The sequence below is a fragment of the Phaenicophaeus curvirostris genome, chromosome 2, assembly GCF_032191515.1.
Source record: "Phaenicophaeus curvirostris isolate KB17595 chromosome 2, BPBGC_Pcur_1.0, whole genome shotgun sequence".
Lineage (NCBI taxonomy): Eukaryota > Metazoa > Chordata > Aves > Cuculiformes > Cuculidae > Phaenicophaeus > Phaenicophaeus curvirostris.
The window spans coordinates 18,857,528-18,884,573 of NC_091393.1; the positions used below are offsets into that span (position 1 = coordinate 18,857,528).

Here is a 27,046-nt window from a genome sequence, read left to right on the forward strand (position 1 = left end):
ATTAGAGAACAGCCAATTACCATTAGAGAAATCAGTTTAATCTGTCGGCTTGTTAATTTGTAAAAGATGAAAGTGAGTGAGTGGTAAGCAGAAGGCAGACTGACTGCTATTTAAGATTCCTTTCCAGACTAAATTGAGCTTAAAAGATGTAAAAAAGGTTTTGCTGAAAAAAGTTGTTTTTCAAATTTCTTGTTAGAAAGTCATAATAAAAAATTCAAAATTAGTTGTAATAATGACTTTTCAGCTGTCAGTTGAGATTTTTGAGGAATATCCAATGACATGTTATTTCATTAGAAAGTGCTGACATGATGGGATAACAAATGATTTTTGACCTAGGAGGTTTATTTTCTTCACTTACAACTTAGTTGACAAAACATGGCAAAAAATATAAATCTGTTGAAACATCTCACTTCAAACCTGAATTGCAGAAAATTTTGAATCTATTGAAATGATTTTGACTTAGAGTATTTATCTATTTACGTCAGGAATGGAATATGTAGGTGAGAAACTGAGGTATAAGCACCCTAAATACTGATAACAGCACATTATTTGAACATGTTTTAACTTTCTTTCAGGTTGTGTGTACCTAAAAACAAGCTTTGACTTGTCCCCGAGCTAGACTGAGAAATAAAATGAGAACGGAATCTCTCACAGGAACAAAATGCCATTTCTCAGATTGCAGCTGTTGTTAGATCTGGAAGTCTGCTTGTGAAAATGAGCACTCTGGAGAGACAACAAAAGCTTTCTTAAAGTCATGTGTGCATAATTTCTCAGTCTTTTTAATGTTGAAATATGAAATTTTTAAGACTTTTCGAGAGTAATTCTGTTATTCTAATCTAATTGGTGAAGTTCAAATTTTCTTTACCGAGAATTAGTTGGTTTTGATCTCCAGGTTCCAGAAACCAGATTCACAACAAGGATGCAACACAGAGAATTGAATCTTACACTGTCTTTAATAGATGTCACTGGTTACTTCAATACAGCAATCACATGTATTTATTAGACCAGGTGGTCACAATGAAACACTTCCTTGTTGTATTGTCTGTGGCAACAACAGCATTTTTTCCCGTCTTTCATCCAAAGGCGATCATTTTTCCTCTTTATTACCCTTTCTCTATTTTGTTCAACTATGCTATCAGTAGCTACATGTTTTTTATGATTTTTGCATTTGTATATTTTCGGCAATAAGTACAATTTTTATATTTAAAATTCTAAAGGACCCAAGAAATAGTCAGATTTCATTATGAAAGGTGTTGAATGGCAAAAGCAATAATAATCAGTCTATCTCAGGAAGCAAATTAATAAAATGGCTTGTATGTTACTATCACATCCAGCACAAGTAAGGAGAAATTAGCAATTCGTTAATATGTAAGAATCTTAATAACATTGACAATAACGTCTAGGTCTAAAATATTTCTTTTTTAAATTCTGACATTTGTTTCTTTCAGTGTGTTTAAGTTTTTCCCAGCTGTAATTCTATCAGGAGCCATATAACTTTTTCCCTAGAAGTAGTATTTGTTCAATAAGAGTGAATGAATGCACATCAAAACCAGCTGGCCCTGACAATAACCCTTAATGTGAGGTTCCAGTTAACAGCTTCAGATGGACCTGCCATCCAGAATATAAGGAGCCATGTAGTGAAATTGCCATAAATCACTGTGTAGCTGGACTATGTCAGAATGGATCATACTGCAATGATCTCCCTGGAGAGTTTTAAGTGTCACAATCTGACTACTAAAAATCACTTTTGTCATGAGGCATTTGAGTTTGTCAGAAAGAAATGTTTGGAGAATGTAAATGTGGCATTTCTGAAAAAAAAAAAATAATATTTTGCTGCAAAATTTCCATTATCTAAATTCATTAAATATATTTTGAGTATCTGTAGCAGAAAAATAAATTGACACTTGCTTATTTCTTTTTGTAGGAAATAGTATGTTCTTAAGTACTGCTGCTGAATCTATTTTGATTACAAACTGCAGAAAAGCACGTTTGCTATCAAAACTGGGCCCTGAAACCATCACCCTTTGTTCTTCAATTCAGTATAGTAATTTCAGATAAGTTTGGTTCGCGATGAAATATTTTGATAACTCAAAACAGAAATAAAAGCATAAATAGGTTAAGGTCTTTATTTACAATCTGTAAAGTTATTATGAGTATTTGGTTTTAGTTTGACAAACAAAAACTTTATGTTGGTTCTTCTGCATTCAGTATCTCCAGTTTGATGATATTCATATAGCCAGATATAACAGTTATACATGTATCTGCGTATAATTGTTACCAGGCGTTTATTTTAAGGCCCTTCACTACAAGAGTCATGGGATCATGGAATCATAGAATAGTTGGAGTTGGAAGGGACCTTAAAGGTCATCTAATTCTAACCACCCTGCAACGGGCAGGGACAAGAAATTGAGGTGCTAGATTGCATCCAGAGGACAACTATGCTTGTGAAGGGGCGGGAGAACAAGGAGCTGAGGGAACTGGAATTGTTTAGCCTTGAGAAAAGGAGGTTGAGGGGAGACCTTATTGCTCTATACAACTACCTGATGTAGAAAGGAGGGTTCTAGTCTCTTCTCCCAAGTGACAGGTGATCGGATGAAAGTAAATGGCCTTGCACCAGGGGAGGTTCAGATTGGACATCAGGAAAAAAAATCTGCACTAAATTGGGCACTGGAACAGGCTGCCCGGGGAGGAGGTTGAGTCATTGTTTAAAAGATGGGTAGATGAAGTGCTTAGGGAAATGGTTTAGTAGTGGACAAGTATGTTTGGGTTCAATGATCTCGAAGGTCTTTTCCAACCAAGTGGTTCCATGATTCGGTGATCCATTATTGAATAATGTTTGCATTTCAGTTTTTTTATCACAATTTTTATATTACTTTTATGTAGTACTTAAGTAAGCAGATGTTAACATCTATTCACGAAGGCAAAAATAAGATTCTTAAATTTTTAATAGCAATCTATAGGGAGGAAAACTCAGCTGTGTAAGAAGCTTGTACAGCTGGTGTTTTCAATGGAATAGAAACATAGTTTGAAGACACCTTTCTGCATCTGATGAATTAGAATCCAAAGTGATTATTTGTGTAAAGAACTTATAATAGGCATTCTCTTGCATTTATACTACAAAGAGCTGCCATACCAGCCAGGTTTTCTAAAGCACAATATGTTTCAGGAATTTACCCTTATGGTCAGAAGTTGCTATCCTACTTTATCTAAACAGCTGTTTAAAAATTAGGAAATCTTCCAGATCAGAAGATCATCAGTTATGCACTAAAATCATGGTTTACATTTCCTTTGATCTGAAAACTGTGCTACACTTGGCCCAAGCATACTGAACTTTAAACATTTTGTAATAATTTGTTACTCTAAATCTGCACTTAATAAATGTTATAAAATCAGGGTATGCTTAGTTTCTGAAGTTACCAAAACACACTGTAGAAATCAGATTTGTTTGAACATCTTTGACAAAAGATTTTTTCCTTTTCTCCTTGTTGCGTAAAACAGTGATGAGCTCAAGGTATAGACTCGATGCACTAGAATCTGTTCTGAAAGTAGCTACACTACTGGAGCATGACATTATTTTATGTTTTTATTTATTTTTTTTTAAATTAAACATGAAGATCAGATTATCAGCCAGACTTGGCATCCAAGTTTGTAAGACACTGCAATTAACAGTGTTTAGCTCACTGAACTAAATCTCTGGTTTGAGTCATTAAAATTTAAAAAAAAAATATTTTGGAGGTTTGAAAACAAATATTTTTCAGTGAAACAAAGAATATTTACTTTCAACTATTTGTGGTGTATGTTTTAAAATAAAATGCTGCCATCAATGAGCCATGTGATTTTCTTGCTGGATGATGTCTTCAGAAATTATAATGCCATGGCCAACATACCCTAAGTATAAAATGTAACCTTACCTTTGAATTTCTTTTTTTAAATTTGTGCAGATGTAGCCATCAACAGTAAATGTGGATGTTCAATGTTTCACAAGATTAGTTTTCTCACTAACTATAAGTCAACTGGTTCAAAATATCAATACCAATAAGCTGTGAGACCTGTCAAATCTTCTAATATCTACTTTATAATAAATGTATTTTCTTTTTTGGCTTGGAAATGTAATGTTTTCTTAGTGTGGTGTACAGAACACCACACTAAAAATGAAATGTCTTTTATCAACTGTGTGCTTTCAGTAAAATTCAACAAAATTAGGAATATATGCAAAAAACTACTTGAAGTAATTGACATCCTCAAATTCTCTTGAAGAATTATATCTTGAATGGGTTTTATTATTATTGCAAGTATGGCTTTATTATTTAATCCCTTTTTTCCCATTTAGAATTGTTTTGTATAGGAAACTGAAATTTTTAAAGAAACCAGAATATTTTACTCTATATGAAATATAAACTTGAAATATAAGTAAAGAACACAAAAGTACTTAGCAAAATCGGTCTACTATTTGTCTGTTTTCTCAGACTAAATGTGATAATAAAGTTTTTATGTCTTCTGTTACTCTATTTTTCATCAGGTTTTACTGGGCAGTTTTGCGAGGCAGATGTTTCTGCCTGCCTGTCACAACCATGTGGAGCCTCCAGCATCTGTAAAGACATATTGGGAGGCTACGCCTGTTTCTGTGCACCTGGTTTTATAGGTGGGTTCAAAGGAGTGTTGTTTAACATCTGTTTGAGTCAATACTAAATCACAGAAAAGAGGATTATCCAAGAGTAGCAACGGTTATAATTTAGCAGTGTGCCTTTGGTTCAGGCAGAAGCAACTTTTATTTCCTGGCACACAAAAATATTTGGCTGTGTGAGCGTATTCAGCTGTAAAAAATACTGACTACAAGGGACTGTTTCCACTCTAATAACTCTCACTTTATACTATTTTAGACAGGGTGTCTGTCTTACAGTAATGTGATTGTAACTCCCAGCCATATGCAAGTTGGCCTTTAATTTAACTGCTTTGTGCTTCCTGTAACAGTAATGCTGCAATAACAAGGGCCTTAACTGCCAAATAATCATACAAGATCCAGGGCTGGTTTAACTACTCATGCTTAAATCTACCCTGCAGCTCACTGTCCTGAGTAAAGAGTCTGACTAGGTTAAAATTAATTTGGTTATGTCAGCATTCTGTCATGGTAATTCCAGATTGTAGTGAAAAATCTAGATACAGATTTGGATCTTTTTCATCACCTAATGATGAAATAATCAAGCACAGTAGGAATTCCCTGGAGTAGCACATCAGCTCTGTAGCCAAGATTCATTCAGTCTAACTACAGGGACTTTGTTGGGGCTCCTAATGCAGGAACAGAACACCTCTAGAATCTTTAGGAGGACACAGGCAACCAGAGGAATTCAAATCTTGAGAAGACAACATATCTCTTGAATTGTCGCTCTATGTCCTAATGTAGGAATCCATTTAAATGAAACAACCTGTAATTTAATAGCTGCACTATTTATATCTGTATAAAATGAAATGCTATTTCTTGTTTCTATGCTTGGTTTATTTTGTTATTATTATCAAAATGTAAACTACAATTGTTTGATGGTATTTATGATAATTCTCAGCGAGGTCTCATTTTATTGAACTGATTATATAAATTCTTATAGTATCTACATAACAGGGGATTAACATTTTTATTTTATACTTTTTCTTTGGCCAAAGAAAGTCCTCAAGACCTCTCTGAAAGAATCAGGAAGTTTTTACCTGCCTTTTAGGCATGAGTAATAATAAATGTTAGTTCATTGTCATCTGTTTGGATAATACATATACAAAATGCAAATAAATACTTTCCGGCCTTAAGGCCAGAAAAAAATATTAAAAAAAAAAAGTTCTCAACTAGAAATCAGCATGTATGGGTTTTTTGTCTGTGTATTTAAGAATAAATGGCGTTACTTAATATTTTGAATATTAGATTCTGAAAACTGTTATTAAAACATTTGTCATTATACAGAAATCTGTCTAAATATTTCCCATGAAAATCTTAATAAAAAATCCAGAAATTAAAAAATGAATGAAAAAAATACTGTGGAAAAGGATTGTGATATTTTTGTATTTGATCTAAGAAATCATACTTGAACTTTCATGGTTTCAAGATACCTCAAGATTTTACTGCCCTTAAAACATGAAATGACTCAAATTTGTAAGTGCATCTATAAATTAATCTATAAAATTCCCATCAGATCTCTGTTGAACATTGTATATTACATATATATTTCACTTCTGCCTTTAATCAATAAGAAATTAGTTCCCTGAAGACAATTTATGGCTCGTTGGTAAAAGTTCCCTGTACTTAACCTCAGTTATTTCATTTTGTTGTTACTGCTTGAACTGGTGACTCACCAGTGGCATGTTCCTAATGAAGTGAATCCTTCACTTGTTTCCAGGTAATAACTGTGAGATTGAGGTAGATGAGTGTCTTAGTTATCCTTGTCACAATGGGGCTACTTGTGTTGATCATCTGAATGCCTTCAGCTGCATCTGTCCAAATGGATTTCAAGGTACAAAAAAATCCATAGAACTATAACGTCGTAAATCTACTTTGAGTCTCACATCAATTTTTTAACATATTAGCTGAGATGCATGTATAATTATTTTAGTGTCATCTGAAGATACAAACATGTAAATTCAGCATAAGTGCATGTCATCTAAAGTTATCTGCTTTGTTTTTATGACAGCATGGAGCTAGGTGTTTTCTGTGGGCCGGTGGCTTAGCTGTTGAAAATGGATCAGTGGAGTTCAGTGGAAATTTGCAAATAGTGTGTACTGTTTACTGTAAAGTTTTTATACTGTTAGGAAATTTAATATAATAGAGTCGGAGAAAAAAACTGTGAGAAATTGTGGGTTTTAGTATATTTGTACAATTGATATGAAAAATGTAATCAGTTTGATAAGTTTAAGAATTAGTATCTGCAGCTGTTCTTTGCTTTCAGCTCAGATTAGGAATTAAAAGTGCATTCATTTTCTTTTTAATGCATAATTTTAAAAATATCATGTATTTTTAATCATTGAAATACAAAGCAATCTATAATTCAAATGTCACAGAGCAAAATATTACATTTCTTCTGCTAGTTATATTCTGAATAACTATCACTTTTTTTTATTAAAATTATTTGAACTCCCCAAACCTTGGAATGAATGTCATTTTTCATTTTTTCTTCAAAAGACGAAAAGTTAATTTCACTCAGAAATATTCACAGTAGGATATTTTTATACTTTAAGTAGCTCTAGTCTAGAATGGAATAAATCGTGTTCTTTTCTACATCAGATCTCTTTATCCGTTGTCTAGGAATACATCTTTTGTCTTATTATGAACACAAGGATATTTCCTGTCATGTCATTGCAATGCATTCTGTTATATTTAATCTGCTTTTTATTCTTCTATATTCATATAATAGGAAAATTGCTTTAAGCCTTAGGAATCTATTCATTGACTGTACATTTTATCTTTTGGGAAAATTAGTGAATAGTTTAAATATTAAAAATATCAACACAGTGTCATAGATGCCCACATTTGAATATAAAAAGGATATCAAAGTGATTCCAGTATGTGAACTGTATTCAGTTTAAAAAAATGTTATTTAACTATATGTTCTATGCAGTAACATCTCTCCCCTTTGCCTGATTGCATATATATAGGCCCAAATTGTGAAGCAAATATAAATGAATGTCACTCTTCTCCATGTCTTCATAATGCATCATGTGCAGACCTTATTGGTGGCTATGAATGCATCTGTCTGCCTGGCTTTACTGGTGAGTTGTATTCATAGTAAACCTTATTTTCAGCAGCGAGGTAGTCCACAAAGCATCCATTAAGACAACACTGAGTAATTTGCTTGTGTTTCCTTCTCATTTCTCTTTATCTGCCATGGTCTAATGTTTCATTTGCATTCCAACAAACTGGAACACTGACTTCATCTGTAAACTAAATAGCACATGATAAATTAGTCTGCCTTTTAAAAGGCCTTCAAAGCTTAAGCACACAGGGAAGATTAGTTACCATTTAGCAACTCCAAAATAATTTCCTATTTGTGGTGATAAGAATTAAATGAATGCTGACATTAGTATGTCTGGCTCTTTATTTTACTGATAAATGTCAGTTTCTCCTCACAAGTTGTTTGAGATTCTTGTGGCACAAAGGGATTAATAATTGGCACCTGATTGTCTTACTAAACATTCAAATCTTTCGTCTATTCAAAGGTGCAAGATGTGAAACAGATATAGATGACTGTGCTTCATTTCCCTGCAAGAATGGAGCCACCTGCATTGACCAACCTGGTAATTACTTCTGCCAATGTGTGGCTCCGTTTAAAGGTAATGGACACCAGGGGAGAGGGGAAAACAAACATAATTAACTTCAGAAAGCATTTCTGTCAATTGTCTGAACTCATTTCACTCTTTCTACAGCATTATTAGTTCTTCATTTTCTCAAGCAAAGCTTTTAAAGTGACCAGCCAATTATGCCTTAGGCTGTAAGTAATGAGAAGTAAACTGTGTTTATTAACCTACTAAAACTACTTATTAATCAAAATGGATACTTTAAGATCAGTTTGTTAACAGAATTAGTTTATTTATAAAATTAGAGGCATATGCCCATTAAGATCTCATCACAAAGACGGCTTTCTTTTCTACAATTTTTTCTCTCTAATTTGATTGGTCATGGAATTCTTTGAATTATTTTTTCATTCACAGAAAACAATTTATGGTTATCTTGGAACTGATAAATTGTTTGTGATTGTTTCTGTTGATGTTAAAGGAAATACACATAAACCACAATCTTTATCGTGACCTTTTTAATAGAAAATATAGGGTTTTGGTTTCAAGCACTCACTGATAAAACAAATCAAAATAACAAATTGTGCAGTGTTCTTGACCAAATCTAGTTCAAGATAATCTCAGTTAAAGGCATCTGTTGATTTATAAACTAAATGTAAACACATTTTTTCCTCCTGCAGTTCAATACAATGACACACAGTTAGGATTTCAGAATAATCATTAAAAGACATTTTTCTTGATATGTTGAGACAGCAGGGCCTTTCCCCTTTGGGGAAGATGGTTGCACGAATTTAGTCATTCATTAGAAAGGAATGGGCTCTAATGTTTGTTCTTATTATTTTAGTTAATGGTCAAAATTTAGTTTGTCATTTTTATTGGTTTTAATTTAACTTCTGCTGAATAAAATCAGTATAATGAAAAGTAAACAGGTACTGCAGTATCAGAATTGCCTCTGTTCAGATAGATGATTTCACTCATTTTCTAAACAATGGTTAGAAATACTGTTCTATGAAATACTTATTTCTGAAGGAGCTAGATTTTCAAAGACTTTGGTTTTCATTTAGGTATTCCAGTAAGTGATTAAAATTTCAGAAAGTCAACATTTCTGTAGTCATTCATCAAGAAGCTAGCAGTGTCTAATACTCTCAATAGAAAAGTTAAACCCTGTTGGCAAGATCCATAAATGGTAGCTGAAATCCTGTAAAAATATAGTATTCTTGGTACAGGATACTTAGTATCTACTTAGTATCAGAATTCTCATTGAAATAAAAGATTTTTTGAGACTGTTTACTTCTTTATATATTTACTTGGCACCTTTCAAGTTCAAGTCCTTGTATTAATGTTATCCAGATTTATGATGGTATAAATAAAAGCAGAATTATTTTTACATGAAAACTCTACCTCAGCCTCATGCCATCTGTTTATTGAGTATTACACTGCTGTAAAAGTACTCTTTAACAGATTCACAGTAGGCCAACATGATAAGTACTTAAACTATTTTCTTCTAATTGTGTGGAAATATTCAGGTTACTGTAAAGAATAGTTACAGTGTGTAACTGTTATTAGTGTGCATCAATTACAGATAACAGAATTGCTTTATTAAGAAATTAAATATATTAATATAATGATAGAAGTTACATAGGATTATCTGTTTTATGTTTTCACAGATTTTCTTGCTTCTGTTATTCTCAGTGTAAAAGCATAAATGCTATATTGTAGATGCTGTAAGTTACTTGAAAAGCAGTCTGAAGTTGTATTTCAATAATACATTGTAATGATTTCATTCTCCCATCACAAAATCTGACTTGAAGGGTATGCACCATTTTTAGGAACATATACCAGTTGATGAGGATGTGTACAGCAGACTCTGCTACACAGAATGTAGCAATAAGGAATTCTGAGCAGTCCTCCTGCGGACACGATTCTTTTTAGAAAATCTAATTACCATGGTAAATTCAATTCATGGAGAGCACTAGAGAAGTGTGTCTTCTGACGCTGTTAACTCTAACCCTAACAGTGACAAAACTAATACACGCCTCTCCTCTAGTGTTCCCCTGACATAAGATTTCCCCACAGTAAGTGTAGATTACTGCTCTTTCTACATATGCTGGCATTTCATTGGAATCATTGCCATTGAAATTGCTAGCTTTGACTTTTCCAAAATTTTCACCTGAACTTCTTGAAGTTACTAACAGTTCATCTGCACACAATTTAAAAAGAAAACCTATAGAAACTTATAAAACATCTGGGTATGAAAAAAAAAAAAAAAATCCCTGTCAACTTCTAATAATGTTCTAATTACTCTATATGATAATTTAAGACTTGTCATCCTTTTTTCAGCCACGTTCCTTGTCCTGTGGAAGAGAAACTTTCTGTTTTTTCTAAAATCATAGACCTTTACCTGTAGTCTTGACAAGGTATATAATAATGAACTTCATATACTTTTAAATCATAACTCTTTGGACCTTGGTTTGGAGGAAGCTCAAGATTTTATAAAAAAACGGTCTGTAGCATTATGTTATTACTGAAGATATCCCTGTGTAAACTCACACAGATATCCTAGAAGCTCCAGAGTTTCACTGAGCATGTGTTGTAATAAGTTAAAATAGAGGAAAAATAATAGCATCTAGATTTATATAGTATGTATAATACATTTATAATTTATAATACAGTTATCTATGTCACAAATACTGTATATTTTTGTGAATATGTTCTAATTACCCCAATACAACAGTCCAGACTTTAAAGTCCAGTTCTCTGTTTCTATCCACTTTCACTAATGTTCTGTTATTTACTTGTATATTACAAATTACTATTACACCTCATACTGAAATGCTGAAATGTTATTTGCCATTCTACCACTTGCACATACCATACTATAATGTTCTTTTCATTTCATACAAGATTTAACCTAAGTACATATCTGGTACAGTTGCTTCTGCCTGGTTCTAGTGTATTAGTCCATGAAAATATGTTACTATTTTAGAAATGTCTCCCTCTTCCACAAGTTTTCTATCATGTCTAAGAATAACACTGATAGTCACATATATTGGATATTTTTTAGTAGAGGACACTCTGAAGTTCAGTTGTTCAGAATCAAGGAAAGGGGATCAGCTGGTTTTCTGTTGCATTTCCTGCTGATAAAGTAACACTTGGAGTTGGGAGCAGAAAAGAAGATAAACTCAATTTGGGTGCAGGACAAATCAAAGATTTTAATAGCAGCAACGAGACACAAACAGATCAGAAGTATATAAAGCTACAGTTCTGACCAGTATATCACTGATAGGTTTTGGCAGTAATTTACCTATTACAGTGTTAAATAGACTCTCAGCCCTCACGTGAGCTTGATTCCATTAAAGTATCCTAGCTGGGGAGTTATCATAATAACTTTTCTATTATGATATTGATTCTACAATTGTAGCCTTTCTATAATAGAATCACAGATCTTATGGAATTGATATTAAGTGTCTCAGAAGACAGCAGTGTGTGTGAGAACTTGACTGACTCGTCTAAAGGTCTGAACAGTTTCATGAAAGCAAGAATGAAGGCTCCCATGTCTCTATCAGGAAATACCATCTTTTCTATTAAAAACTCACTCACAGTTTGAGAAGAGTGTAATTAGTAAATTTTATAGTCCCTGTTTTTATGTTTTATATGCATATAAAGTAGATATCAATATTTTATATATATTTATACCCATTCTGTTTCTTCCATGTTAAAGTAGATCTGAAAATATTTATTTACTGAGAATAATAGGAAGCGGAAGTTGATAACAATCATATTTTGAAATCAATATGCCCTTCAATTTTCAGTGAAAGGGAGAAAGACTTCTTATTCTTTTACACTAAGGAGTAAAAAAAATTATTAATCCAAGCCAGACACCTACCATCTTTTTCAGTCCCTTGCTGGTCTCCATTATTTTATTTGCTTTCCTTAGTTTTAAATCTTCATATAACTTACAGCTGGAAGAGCATATAATTTTACAGATTTTATCTGGCTCTTGCTCAGTTGTATAAAGGGAAAGAGAGGAATGCCTGCAATTCATTTAACTGTTCAAAGATATCTCAGTATGAGAGGTGCTCAAATGCTCCCCTGATAAACTCTGGTTTACTGGTTTATAGTAAAATTTGTCTCACTCATAGTAGATGAGACTTTCATATACTTTTGAGCTGCACTAGCATTTTATGTCTGCTTTTGCTTCACCCCAATCATTAGCTGTTTCACCCATATTTAGATGTATTGGAGGGGTTTGGTGTTTTATAACTTTGCAGTATATTCAAATACTCTTCTAGCAGCCGGGTCCATAGTAATAAATGTAAATTTACTGAATTCAGCTTTGAAGTGCCAACATTTTTATGTATCACACTGCCACATCTATGACATTAGTCATAACTGTTAGACATCAATCCTTGCTGAGAATGTTGCAAAGTGGGATCATCCTTATATGAAGCAACCTGCTTTTCAGCTTTCTTAGCATAGAAAAGGAGAACTATCCCACTACAATTTCGAGACCAGGTCTTTTTTACAGAAAATAAAGTAGGACTTATAAGGCTGCTTTATTCCTACTTGGGATTAAATGTTAATAACAGATCTTGCACTTCCACACCAGGATTGCAATTTTTTCCTGTTTTTCACACCAGTATTTAAGGAAAAGGTAAACTAAACTACCAACATATCTGTCACCTATGCACAGAGCCAATATTCTGCTGTTCTGAAAGAAAGCTCAGGAAGAATTAGAATCTCCTTTTTCAGGTAGAGATTGTATATTTGATATCCCTGTAAGAGATTTCATGAATATTACGAATATTTTAATTTAAAAAAAAACAAAGCAAACAAACAAAAACTAGCCCAAAACTATTTAGTACCTTTTTTTAAAATAAATGAAGCAATGAAGTTTATCTTTTGATCCAAATTTATTACATGAATAATTTTTTTGAAAAAAAGCATTGTACGTGTTTGGTCTAGATGTAAGATATGACCTTTTGAATCAAATATATGTAATTGTAGAGGAAACTTGAAATTTAGTTCTGAGGAAATGTGTACTAATTTGTTGCAGCCCTAATGACATGTCTGCAAATGTGTTCCAATTAAGATTAAAGCAAAAATGGTAATTGGCCATTAAACATGTTGCAAAAGAAAGTAAACTAGTAAGAAAGACAACTCAGCAGAAAAAAAAATGCTTAAGTCTGTTGGAAAGCAAGAGTAATAATGGAGTTTTCAGCACAGGACACTCTATTATGGGAACAGCTAATTACAAGACAGAAAATAAGTAAGAAATGTAAGTGCTCATGAAAGCAAAAAATTATTGTAGAGATAATGGAGCAATTACTTTTTCAGTGCTCATAGGCCAAATCTGAGTCTTTCCTGTGCCAAGACTCATGCAAAAAGGCAGTTCTGTAAGACCTGTGGCTCTTTCTAGCATTACTCTATGTTAGACTATAAAAGAATATCTCCTGCTCAACACCAGTTTATATCAGGTTTTGCCACTCTCTAGACACTGAACAGCCAAATATAATTTTATTTAGGGGAAAAATGAAACTAGTGCATAGAGCTATGAAGGGCAATTTGCATCACATAGGGGCTTTATGCGGGCAGAGAAGCAGAGTGGTCACATTTTATAATATATTACCTAGAAAATATGCATTGCCTCTAAGCAATAAAGAAAGTTGATCTAAAAGGCTATGCAATGCCTAGGTGGGCATCAGTATGAACTGGGGCTTAGTGTTGGCTCATATACTAAGCCACTGCAGAACTTCTTCAGGTTTTTTTCTGGTATTTCTACTGATTTTTCTATCGTTTCTTAAAGTTGTCATCTACAGACATAAATCTAGGTATTTCTCCCTGAAAAAAATGAAGCAACTATGAAAGCAAGTCTTATACCTAGCCATTTCTACTGTGAATTTAGACACTCTTCCGTATATTAGATATCCACAAGTGTCTGGCAGATATGTCATGATCTGTAGAAGACCTATGACCTTCCAGAACAGCACTGAGAACCCAAAAGCATTTCTCAAAGCCCTGGCTGCTTAACAGTGTTCAGACAAGTTCAGTGAGGTACATGTTGCAGTTCCAGCTCTGCTTTCATTTTGCACCCTGGGACACATCTTGATCCACAAGAAAAATTTTCTATGCCTTTACACCTGTGAGAGTACAGGTAGTACTGCATGTGTAAATCCAGACTTCTACAGCAAATAAGGGGCTTGGATTTCATGAGTTATTCTGAGAACGGTGTACAAGAATGTTGGCTACATGGAGATTTAAGTTATGTAGATGATACAAGGTACATAAATTGCAAAAGAGAATGTCTATGTAATTATCCTGTAATTTTCCAGAAAGTATGTGCAAACTGGATTTTTTCAAAAACTTAAAATGTAGTTATGTTTTTCCTGGTTGCCCTACAAGTTATGAGGGCATTGATGTTAATCTTAGAAAAGTTTACCAAATTTTTGAGTCTTTTTTGACTAGTGCAAAAAATGTTTGCCATTTTATATTCCTACATGACAGGCTTATTTATGATGCAGCATCATCTATTAATATGTAAATAAATAAATTAAATAAATACATTATCAATACCATCATCCTTGTATAAATAATTCTGCTATAAATAATGTCTGGCCAATCTACCAAATTTTAAGAAAATGAAAGCAGGATTTCAAAAAACCAAAGAAGCCTGGAGAAGAGAAGGCTTCAAGGAGACCTTATAGCAACCTTTTGATACCTGAAGGGTCTATGAGAAAGCGGAGGAGGGGCTATTTACAGAGGCTTGTAGTGATAGGATGAAGGGAAATGGGTGTAAATTGGAGAGGGGCAGATTTAAGCTAGACATAAGGAGGAATTTCTTCACTACGAGAGTGGGAAGGCACAGGCACAGGTTGACCGGGGAAGCTGTGAATTCCCCATCCCTGGAGGTGTTCAAGCCCAGGTTGGATGGGGCCTTGAGTAACCTGATCTAGTGGGATGTGTCCCTGCCCACGGCAGGGGTGTAAGAACTACATGATCTTTAAGGTCCCTTCCAACCCAAACTATTCTACGATTCTATGATTCTAAAGGTTAGTCCATCTGAACTGAAGGTGGCCATTACTATATCTGAAAATGACCCACAGGTCCTAAGCTGTATAGAGTTTGATACCAGTTGTCTGTAACTTTTCTGCATATGTTAGTAATTTCAGTTGAATTCTCATGTAGTAAAAAAAAAAAAAGAAAAAATCATGAAAAACAAAGCATTCCCATATATTTCAGTAGAAGACATTTGTGGTGATTTATTTTCCATAGTATCATTCTTCTGTTATTTTCTGAGAAAGACTGAAGTATGTTTTTATGTTAAAATATGAAAAGCACAGATGTGGATACAGATGTATTTTCACTGTTTAGTGATTATAAGCTTGTATATTTCAAAAGAAAAAAATGCACTAAGTAATATATTCAACTTCTGGTTTTGTTTATTTTTACAGAAATTTATACAGGTATGGACCAATAATATATGCCTCTCTGTGTGATTTCCATTTTCAATTTTGTGATGTGGATCTATCTCATGCTTTGTTCCAGCATTGTTGCATGGTCTACATTATCATATACAATTAAGGAAATGTTTTTACTTGAAAAGAGCTAAGTATTGCTTTTCAAATATGCTTCCACTAAAAAAACTAAACAATCAAACGTATTGATAAGTATGGATTTCACAGAAAATGCCTTTTCCATGGATTATATATAGAATCACAAAACAATTTCTTTCATATAAAACCGAATCTGCATTCCAAGGAAATGAATGGATTTGCTATAAATTTGAAATTTGAACTGGAAAAAAAAAACTTGCCATATTTTTAAACCATTAGAGTAATACTTTGCTGAATTTTAAGTAATAACAATATATGCATGTTTCTGTGAGTATTTTTAATTCCTATCCACTTTTGAGGTACTTCTGTGTTTTTTGGGTTTTTTTAATTTATATTTAGTATTTTTTAATCATCTCAGTTGTGGAAGTGTTTTTTTTTCCTATGCTACAGACTAGGTCATGCTATTCAGTTTATAAAATAATGGCAGGCTTAGAGGTATATATGAACTTTTCAACATTATAGAAAATGAAAATATTGAATTTTAATAGAGGCAATTCCATATTTAGCATCAAGAACTTTAATTTTTAGAGTTACAGGGACCTCAAATTTTAGGCATCTAGAAGCTGATGAAAATCGTAATTCAGATTTTTCTTAAGCGATCAAATAATTGTTTAAGTTAAAGCTATTGTATCTACTACTTTCAAAAGAAGTCTTGTGAAAAACAGAGAGTTGCATATAGATTTGGGGCAGGGATTCAGGGGTAGGGTTTTTTGTTTTTACAAAGCCTCATAGTGCCTTTGTACACTGGATTATCCTCCATAACTAAATACATTTTTATTTTTGTTGAATAGTATTCAGTTTACTTAATTTACCTTGGAAAACAATGATTATTCACTATTAGTGTTAGCAGTGTCTTTCAGCTCTATTTCTAAAAAGTGAGCTACAGAAAGACTGAAACAATGCTGTTGCAGTGATGTTATGATGATAAAGAAGAAAAAATAGGAAAACATACAGAACATCTAAGAGATTATGTTTATAGCTTAAGATTCACCTCAGTCTTTGCCTTTTACTTTGTATACAAAATTAAACTAATTAAACTATAGTGTCATTTTGAAAAAATGGTTGCTATCTTCTGAACCTGAGAATGTAAACTAAATAACATAATTTTAAATAAAAACATTCCTGACTTAACATCCATCTTTCCTTACTGACATCCTTTAAGCTGGTATAATTATTTCATTTCATTGAAAAAATGTACTGTTAACTTCTTCATATGATATGCTTTCATTTTAACCAAATTTATAACTATGGTTAATAGACTCTAAGTAAGTCTACTGAAATCCAATGATGCCATTATCATAAGGTTACTGTAACAGGATCCTAATAAAATAAAATAAATTATTTAAAAAACTTTTAGCTAGCCAGTGTCTAAAGATCAATTGCAAAGATCCTATAATCACCATATTTTCTATCAGAGCAGCAAGTAGAACTGGGACTGTGACACTCATTTCATAACTTCGCAGCACAACTACTTCCTCTGCCCCCAGTCCAGTGCCCAAGGGTAGGTGCTGCTACCTGGCTAGTTCTTCATCTCTTGTCCATAGCCCCAAATAGACCACTTGGCAGTGACGACACTTGGTTTGTCTTGAGAACTATGCACTCATGAGTGCATATTTAAAAGCAGTACCCAACTACCTGGTATTATTTAGGAAATTGCCATCCAAATGATATACTTGTTGTTCCAGTACTAGAAATAGATTGATTCAGTCCATACTTTTATGGCAAAATGCTGACTTTGAAAGTCGTTGTCAGATTTAATTCCTTAAAGTGTTAGGAACAACTGGCTTTTTTATTAAATAATTTTTCAAAAAGAATAACAACATTGAAGAGACGCCATTTCTGATTATAAGAGAATTCTGTGGTACACATCAAAACATTTCATATGCAGATTTATGCCGAGTAAATTAAACAAACAGATGTCAATATTTTGATATAAAGAAATGAAGGCTTATATCAGGTGATATATTTTCTATGTAATTTTTCTAAATTATGCTTTTGACTTTTAATAATGGCCTTTGTCAGCAAAAAAAAAATAATCTATTTTCAGTTTTCATTTATGATATCTAGAGATTTTGTGGTAGAAGTACTATAAGCAAACACAAGTAGAAAAGAGAACTGACTAATATTCCCAGAATTACTTTTCTGAATATGCAACACACTTCTCATTCCTCAACAAACAAAAAGATGATTTTCCAAATAAATTATTCATTATTTGATACATATTGGGTGCTAATAGAGAAGCATATTACTTTTTCTGTGTATATGCTTCTAGAGAGAGAAAGAAAAATATAATATTTAATCCAATACACTGTGTCACTTAAAAGAAAATTGTCCTTCAACTGACTGTAATTTAATCATCTGTGTATAAACTTTCGGGGTTTGTTTGGGTTTATTTTAATAGAGAGGCTTTAGCTGTCTTATAAAATAAAGGCAATCTATTATTGTAGTCAATAAAATATAGCCAAGAGTTGAACAAGCAAAAAGATCAAACTTGTCTAAAGGAAGAACAGACATTTGGAAAGATGTGCTGAACTTATAAATTTATTAATGAACTTCTGTGTTTTATTCTTTACATTTGATCTATTGAGAGTAATTTCTTTCTCTTTTTTACTAGCTAACTACGTTTAGCTAATATCACCCTTTTACCCTGTGATGACCAGCTGAAAAATTTTGCTATGTTAGGGGGAGAAGACAGTTTATAAACTGCTTTCCGGGCACAGTATTCCTTTCTGTCAACAATCACAAACTTCATCTTTTTAATGTTTTCTTACACCATAAAATATAGTCATTGGCAGGTGGGGTGGGACCACAATCTCAATTATTTTTCTGTATTTTATTACTTTCTAATTATTTGCATTATTAGTTAATGTTATTAATTAAATGTTATTATTATCATTTAATTTAAGCTGTAGTTTTATCTTGCAATCTGTAAGTCTTTTTTCTCTCATTTCCCTTTCCCCTTTCCCTGTGAGTTGGGGAAAGGATCTTGGAAGCTCAACTGTATAGTTTTAGCTACTTGAATTTAGCCAAGTGGGGATAAACCATGACACTATTGCCTTTTCATTTCCCAATTGTTCACCAAAAACATGGCAGCATCTGGCGTTGGAGAAGATTACTAAAGTAGGAGAAAAATGATGCATTGGGGCATGACTTTATCTGCCAGAAAAGTCTGACCCCACAAACACATGGCATATAAGACGACAGGTGTTTTTGTTTAAATATTCTTCTGTCAACACAGAATTAAAACGAGTCCTGCATTACTGGATCATCTGATAGTTCCATTTAGGGTTTTGTTCCATCTGCTATGCTTATTTCTGTGAGTCTGAACTCCACTTTAGGGATCAGCAGGGTTGTCAGTCATGTCAAGCTGATGCGATATGAAGATGAAAAGTTCAAGGCAAAATATCAATGCACCATGTGGCAACTTTTTCTATGCAATTTCATGTATTCCAGACCTCAGACTGTTGCATCACCCAGCACTGGAGAGAACACTGGTGACATAAAGACAAGGAACAACTTGTGTCTTTTTCTTTTTTCTCTTTTGCGAGCATGACTGCTGGGTTCAGAGGCTTGTTGGTTTTGGGTTTCTTCCCCTCAATTCTTGTTGCTTTGCTATTGGAAGCCTTAAGGATTCAGCCTTTAGATGACTCTCCTTTACAGTAAGGAATCAGCTAAAAAAATCTTGCAAACATTTTGGACAGTGTGTGTTTCATTATTATGACAAAGGCCTTTTCACAGCCAATGTGATACTATGTGATTAATAGTTACTGTAAAACAAAGGCAGGCGGCTAATGTGGAATAGGTCAACAAAATTTTGTCTATAATTACACTACTAACAAAGGAGAGATACGTGGGTTCAGCTGGCTGCAGCCAAAACTAAACATATAACTGTGCACCTGACCCTCCTCTTACATAGCAAAGCCCAAATCATTTTACTGGCAATGTACCTCAGTAAATATCAAAGTACATATCACAAGTTAAAGTTAAACGACATTCAGTCTCATGGACACCTTATTACTGTTGTCATCCAATGGGTGTTTTTCATCCTTTTACCGTATCCTACAAATTTAAGTAATATTAAACTTTCAAACAAGTCACAGAATGGAGTTAAGTGGCACAGTAGTTTGATCTCAACAACCATTTTGTATTTAAATCTTGTTCTTCTGAAATCATAATGAAATACTCAAAATTCTTCCACAATAAGATAACTATTTAAATGACTGAATTTCCCAAATGTGTATCCGAAAACCTGTATGAATAACCAGTCCTGTTAGTTAGCAACTGGTCTACAAACTTAAAGCTGCCATATACTATAGATGACCTGTAATTCTGGCTGATTTTTTGTCAGGAATTCTTGTCTGATATTTCAAACCCTAAAATAAATTGAAAATTCTCAATACTGCTATCCATCTCCTGCACGTGGCTTGCCTGACATGCTGGATGCAGGAGCTGCAGGGCAACCTCTGTGAGGAGAAGCTGAGGCTGCCCCATGCTGGACAGATGATTCCAGCTGGCTCCAACTGACCCCCTGTAGGTCACGGCTGAGCCCTGTAGCCAGGATGGCAGTGCCTCTAGGAAAACTCCTTTGAGAAAGGCAAAACCTTGACTATGCAAAGTGAGCAGTGAGGAAAAATGTGTGAGAAACAGCTCTGTGAGCACTGAGGTGGGAGAAGGAGGGTAGGGGAGGAGGTGCCTCGAGCAGAGATTCCCCTGCATCTGGCTCCTGGCAGGAATTGTGGTCCATGGAGGGTCCACGTTGGAGCATGGGAATAGTGTGAGGAGGAAGAAGGGGCAGAGGTGAACTATGATGGACTAACCACAACCCTCATTCCCCATCCCTCAGTACTGCTCAGGGGTGGGGAGGAAGTAGAGGAGTCTGGAGAAAAGGAATGAAATTGAGCCTGGGAAGAAGAGGAGGATATTTCTCACCATCTCATTCTATTTTTATTTGGAAATAAATTTGATTAGTTTTTCTCAAGTCAAGTCTGTTTTTCCCCTGAGAGTAAACTGGCAAGTGATGTCCCTATCTTCATCTTGACATACAAGCCTTTCTATCTTATTTTCTCTACCCACCCTGCTGAGAGGGAGTGTGAGTGGTTGGATGGACACCTGGCAGCCAGCCAAGGTCAACCCACTGCAACATAATGATACGGACTTGACTACCCATTTCCACATTATGTTGTAGTGCCACATTGCCCTTCACTGGGTTAAGGTTACAGCCTAAAGAAGAGGGAGGTTGTTTGGGCAAGGAGAAGCCGGTCCAGGAGGGGATGGCTAGGCAACTATAGCTCAGGCAACACCATTGCAGAAGTGGACAGAAGCCTTGGAGCACAACAAACCCTGGGCATCTCCACCAGAAAGCATATCATAGGCACAGCCCAGCCTCAACAGTCACAGAGAGGCAGATAGCTTCAACGGGCCTCAGAAAGGCTTGTGGAGTTTGTTGCAGCCCCAAAAGCCGTCAAGGTTTGTCTGAAACTAAGCCTGAAAGAACAGACTTGTCTTCAGAAACATTGAGGGAAAAGGAAGGCAGCTTTACAAACCTAAACCTGTTTGATCTCTGATATCTCTGCTGTCATCATTTTGAGTGTCACCAATGGAAAACATGGATTAGTCTTGCTTATGTTCTGACAAACTAAGACTCACTTTAAAGGGCCTTTTAACCCTCTTTGATCTATTTATTGTAAATTAAAGATTCCAATGAAGGCATCTGTGACCTAAGATCACCATCACATACTTCCTTGGTTGGCCCAGATAAATGTACATAATCTGTTATACATTAGAGTGTTTGTTCGGAGAGAGTAGAAAAGGACTATGTGAGATTCTCTGTGTTACGGGTTTTTTAGAAACAATGAAGTCAGTCATTATTATACACATAATTTCAGTAAAATAATATGTGTGTAGTCACAAATTACAAGTAGGACAATTACACAAGGTTACTTGCATTTCATTTGTTTTTAGGATTGTAGGTTAATACATAAACAGCTCGTATAGTGCCTGTGACAACAGGGTATTAGGGAGAAATAACAGGGAGCTTCAAAACAAAATTCATTAATTATTTTTCAAATCCACTTTTTGAGCCATTTTAGAGGACAAAGATAAAGAGAAAAAATACAAAAGACATATAGGTAATCATTATGATTTTAAAATACAGTGTCTTTTTTTGTATGCAACTCTACAAGAAAATATGTGTTTCTGCATGTAATATGCATTTGTGTACTTCTGAGATCATCCAACTCAATTTTAACTGGGGATATAAAGAATACACAAGTCATAAGAAGCAGCAGCTGCAGGGTTATGTTCATTAGTTAAACAATGACAGCTTTGCCATTTTCCTTTTCAGGTTTGAACTGCGAGTTTAGGCCTTGTGAGGCCAGCAATCCCTGCGAGAACGGAGCTGTGTGCGTAGAAGAAATGAATTTGGACGTTTTTCCCCTTGGATTCCAGTGCCGGTGTGTGAAGGGCTTTGCAGGTCCACGCTGTGAGATCAATGTCAATGAGTGCAGTTCTAACCCTTGCCTCCACGGATACTGCTATGACAGTGAGTTCAGTCTGGTTACTCACTTTAATGTAAAGTAGTCTTTCTTTTGAAGCATCTGTAGTTACTGAGCTGCTCTGGGGAGAACAGCAGATAATTTACTGAAATGCTGCTTGTCTAAATCTCCACAGCCAGTACCAGGAGAACTATTTTTGCCAAAATGCTTCAACTCTTGGCACTGGGACTTGTGCATTTGTGGGTCAGAATTGCAGCTAATGAGAAATTTTAATGAGATTTGCGCTGTCTCCTTTGATACCTACATTAGCCAAACACATCTTACATTGTATATTCAATGAAAGAATATAGTCAGGTGCTGAAAAGGAGCTCATGGAACAGTTAGGCAGGGAATGTCATAATTCTAACATGTTCAAAAACTGCATTAAATACCAAATTTATGCAAAATGGAGTGTCTGTTTACTATTTAGCAGCTTCTGCCACATAACTGTGTAACTTACACTTCCACTGACAGACATACTTAAGGATTTTAGAAGCAACTTGACTAATTACTCTATTATAATCTGTCTGGACTGAGCAGGCTAAATTTCCTAGCACCCATTATGTGTAGAGCACTTACTGGAAAGTTTTCTGGGGCTATTATCACATATCAGACATTTTCTAAGCTTTGTGAAAAAAAAGCGAAAGTGGTGATTTTCACAGAATCTTATAATGCTGGCTGGGAAGCAGACTGACATCTGGAGGTCATATAGCTAAAACTGCGTGAAGCTGGAGTACCAATAATGCTAGAACAGCCAGTCAGGTTTTTCTCTAGCTGAGTTTTGAAAGCCTCTAAGGATCAACAGAAATTTCACAAAGTTTTTGGAACGATGGACTATTCTTTTAGGGTTCTTCCCCTCCTGATCCCATCTGAATTTCCTAAGTAGTAACTTTTAGCAATTACCTCTTACTGTATCATCTAATATTATGCAGAGGAATTTAGTACTGAGTTTTGTGCAACTGCTCTTGAAGCTATTGTGATATAGTTTTCTAACTACTAACCCTTCTTGGAAGGGACTAATACAAAGCGAGCATGGCTAAATAAATTTTTGTCATAGGTCCCACACTTTAAGCACTGAGCAACTATGTTTGTCTTCTGCTACATTTCCCTTCTGTTTCCCCACATTGTTTTTAAAATGAGGATGACTAGAAAACTCCTCTGAAATTCAAATATTTTACTCAAAGTTACAGAAGATCTAATCAACTTACTGGTTTCAGATGAGATCTTAAAAAACTGATCCCAAATCACTAAATAGATCACTGCCTGAAACTCTCCAAGTTAAAAAACAATCAATAAGTTTCAATAAGCTTTAAGAATTTTGTCTTTCTGTACGTGGGAATAAGGTGACCCACTCCATATTTTGTCTAGTAAAGGATATTCCCTAAAATTTTACAGATTTTTTCTATATACTCTATTTTGGTTCAGAGATATTTTTTATCTGGAATTTAGATGAAATGCAGTAAAGTTCTTCATGGTCACAAAGTGCCAGAACTTTTGGGGACAGCTTGTCTTTTTGGTGCCTCTAGACTTGAGTTGGATCATGTGGACATTATGCTTCCTCTGCACGTTGTGCACTGGCTGCAGAAAGCTGGAATCCTGAGGAAGCTAGGAAGCTCTTAGCAGATGAATAATGCTCCTCCTCTGAATGACTTAAGGCATTTAATGAATATAATAGCAGCTACATGTACAGACACAAAGGCAGAACAGATTTCATGGTAAATCTCAGCAATAATGAAGAATCCAGGGACCTCTTTGAGGTTAGAATCAGTGCAGGCTTGTAGGAAGTGCGATTATTACTGTCACAAGGTTCTTATATGAATGTAGCACTCTAAAGATTTCTCTCCGTTTGGATCATTGATGATGCAACAGGGAGAGGATTCTTGTCATTATCATGTTAAGATTAAAATGAAGCATGGAAATGAAACATAGGTTAAGCTGCTGAATTAAACTTACTTAAGTTTTCCTCTAACATAGTGATATAATACGAGCTTTTCCTTACCACATCCCCTCCCCAACAGAATAACATTTAATTGCTCCATCTCATTTAGGCACAATATCGAAGATAAAATTTTTGTACTTTGTGTATGAGATCAGTAGCTTATAAGATGCCATCACTTTTTCAGAAGCTAATAGTGGATCATATGATTTATAATTCTTATGTCAAAGTATTTTAATTTTATAAGTAGAAGTCAGTACATTAGTCTGCTTTCATATTAAAAAGGAGTTCTGATATATTGCATTTAATTTATGCCAGTTTTTCAACATGTCCACACTTTTTATGTAAAGTCAGTTGAAATCTTTTCCAAATAGAAGTCATAACTGTAACTTACTTAATTTTACTACATTCATTTGTTATGATAAAACACTTAGTATTAAAATATTATCTCTCTTTCAGTTGTCGATGGCTTCTATTGTTTGTGCAACCCAGGATATGCAGGATTGAAATGTGACCAGGACATTGACGACTGCATAATCAATGCTTGTGAACATAATTCTACATGTGTTGATCTACACCTGGTTAGTAGAGAATATTTTTTTTAATTTAAATTATTTCTAAGTTTTACTTTCCCCTGAAATTTAAAGCAATACTGTTCTGAGTTCTAAACCTCCACTTAATCCATATAGCTGTCAAAATTTTTATAATCATGTTTTTCAGTCACATTTTTATTTGTAATGACATAGGCAGTGGGAAAGAGGAATGTTTTTATCACATGAAAGCAGATATTTAATCAACATGGTTATTTGGGGAATTCAAAAGGAGAGGAATACTTTCAGCAAGGTCTGTTTATGACCTCTTTATAAATGACAGGAATACTTATTTACACCATTGATATTGGCTTCAAAGGGGCTTAGAAAGTATCTTACCCCCAAAAACGGCTTTACTTTAAAGACTTCAGAATTTATTTTCACAATTCTTCAGCTTTATTAGTTCCTGAAACATGAAAAGTGTTAAAAATGACTTGTTTCTTCTCAGAAATAAAATGATTCTATCAACTGATTCCTTTATGGGAAGAAATGAGAAGAAAGACATTCATATTGTGTAAACTTTGGCATCAGATTTGGCCCACGTTCTGTATCACTCCCTCCAGGAACATGTGTGGAACAGAGTTGTTTTCAACATACTCAACAGAGACAAACTAGGACAATAAAGTATGAATGTTGTCCTTACAGAACATTCAGACTGTCAGAGAAATTGGTTGTGGTTACAAAAATGGAACAAAGATCAACATTTTATTTCTTTTTCTAATTTCTCACAGCATATTTGAGAGGAAAATTAAACTAATCAAATGTTAAGGCAAGGTGTAGAATATAGATTAGTATTAAGAAAAATCCTGGTGGTAACCTGCAGCTATCAGTATTTCCTAAGCTTGAACAGAAGTTACATGCTTCAAAAGATTTTTCTCAAATCTTCTACTCTAGTTTCCCGAGGTGTTTCTTCATTTCACAGTTAGAATACTTTATGGATTGCATAATCTTTTTTTTTTTTTGTAAGTATACTTCAAGAACTACTGAACACCCTGAACAAAATTAAATGCTTGTTATAGAGACCACAGAGGTTGTGGAGCTGCCATTCTTGTCTTTGGATCCTATTGCAAACGTATATCTTTACTAGTAGACTGCAATTAATATTTCAAGCTCACATACTAGAGACATACTGTCATCTTATAATCAGGTTATAGAGCACTCCAGAAATAAATTTCATGATCTCAGGACATATACTCTCCTGTTCTGTATATGTAGGCATTCCAGATGTTATTTCTGTCTGCAGATGGTTCTTTAACTGAGACTGATAAAAGGGAGCTGTATATGTAAAAGTTTAAACTATATTCTCCCCCTAAAAATAAGATATCAGAAATGGACAAGATTATGTTTTAAAATAAGCATATCATTCCACCAAGAATGTTTGCTAAGCCTCACTGAATGAGTTGCAATATGTCCTAGTAGACTTTTTAATTTGGACAAAATTAAACTTGACAAAGAATGGTAGCACACTGCAACACAGTTTTAGGTTTTTCTACATATACCTCTCGTGCCTTTCTTTTCTTGATTAATTTGCATATTTTTGGCCTGCAGTACCTATATATTTCTCTTTTTTTTTTAGTCCCAGACTTATGCCATTTTATTTTAAATGGACTATGACATAGCAAATCAGTGAGATACGTGGGAGCTCATTGTTTCAAAGAAACCCTGACATGAAAAAAATCTGACCTGTGTAGATTAAGTTACTGACTAGAGTAAATAAGTACTCTAGAATCTTAGTGACAAGGTGTCATTTTAGATCTTGGATTTGATCTTTTTCAGAGAAAAACCTGAGAAAGAATTCTGAAAGAGAATCTATCTTTATCAACATAGCTCACCTATGTTGTCAACATTACATTATGTTTTTAATACTGAAGTGAGCATTTGGATGTTTGTTCTTGCGCATATGAAAGATCTTAAGTATTTCTTCATAAGATGATTGTACATTCACAATTAAAACAGCACACAATTTTTTACTCAATCCCCCTGAAAATTAGTACAGAATGGGCTCAGCTAAATTGAGAAGTTAGTATCAGCGTATTTTCAAGACAAGAAAGAGGGAAGTGCTAGTAAGTTTACTCTGCCATAGCAATAATATTGCACTGAATTTTACTT

General features: G+C 34.3%; 1 protein-coding gene across 3 annotated transcripts in view; it reads left to right on the forward strand.

The window, feature by feature from the left end:
- Positions 1–27,046, forward strand: part of EYS (eyes shut homolog) — a 774,985-nt gene that overhangs the window by 213,441 nt on the left and 534,498 nt on the right. The window contains exons 15-20 of one of the 3 annotated variants that reach the window (XM_069851470.1): positions 4,520–4,642; positions 6,378–6,491; positions 7,630–7,743; positions 8,191–8,304; positions 22,222–22,419; positions 24,807–24,928. In XM_069851470.1, coding sequence (XP_069707571.1) covers positions 4,520–4,642; positions 6,378–6,491; positions 7,630–7,743; positions 8,191–8,304; positions 22,222–22,419; positions 24,807–24,928 — 785 coding nt within the window. The remainder of the gene's footprint in view (positions 1–4,519; positions 4,643–6,377; positions 6,492–7,629; positions 7,744–8,190; positions 8,305–22,221; positions 22,420–24,806; positions 24,929–27,046) is intronic. The other 2 variants (XM_069851468.1, XM_069851469.1) reach the window with 2 other exon arrangements.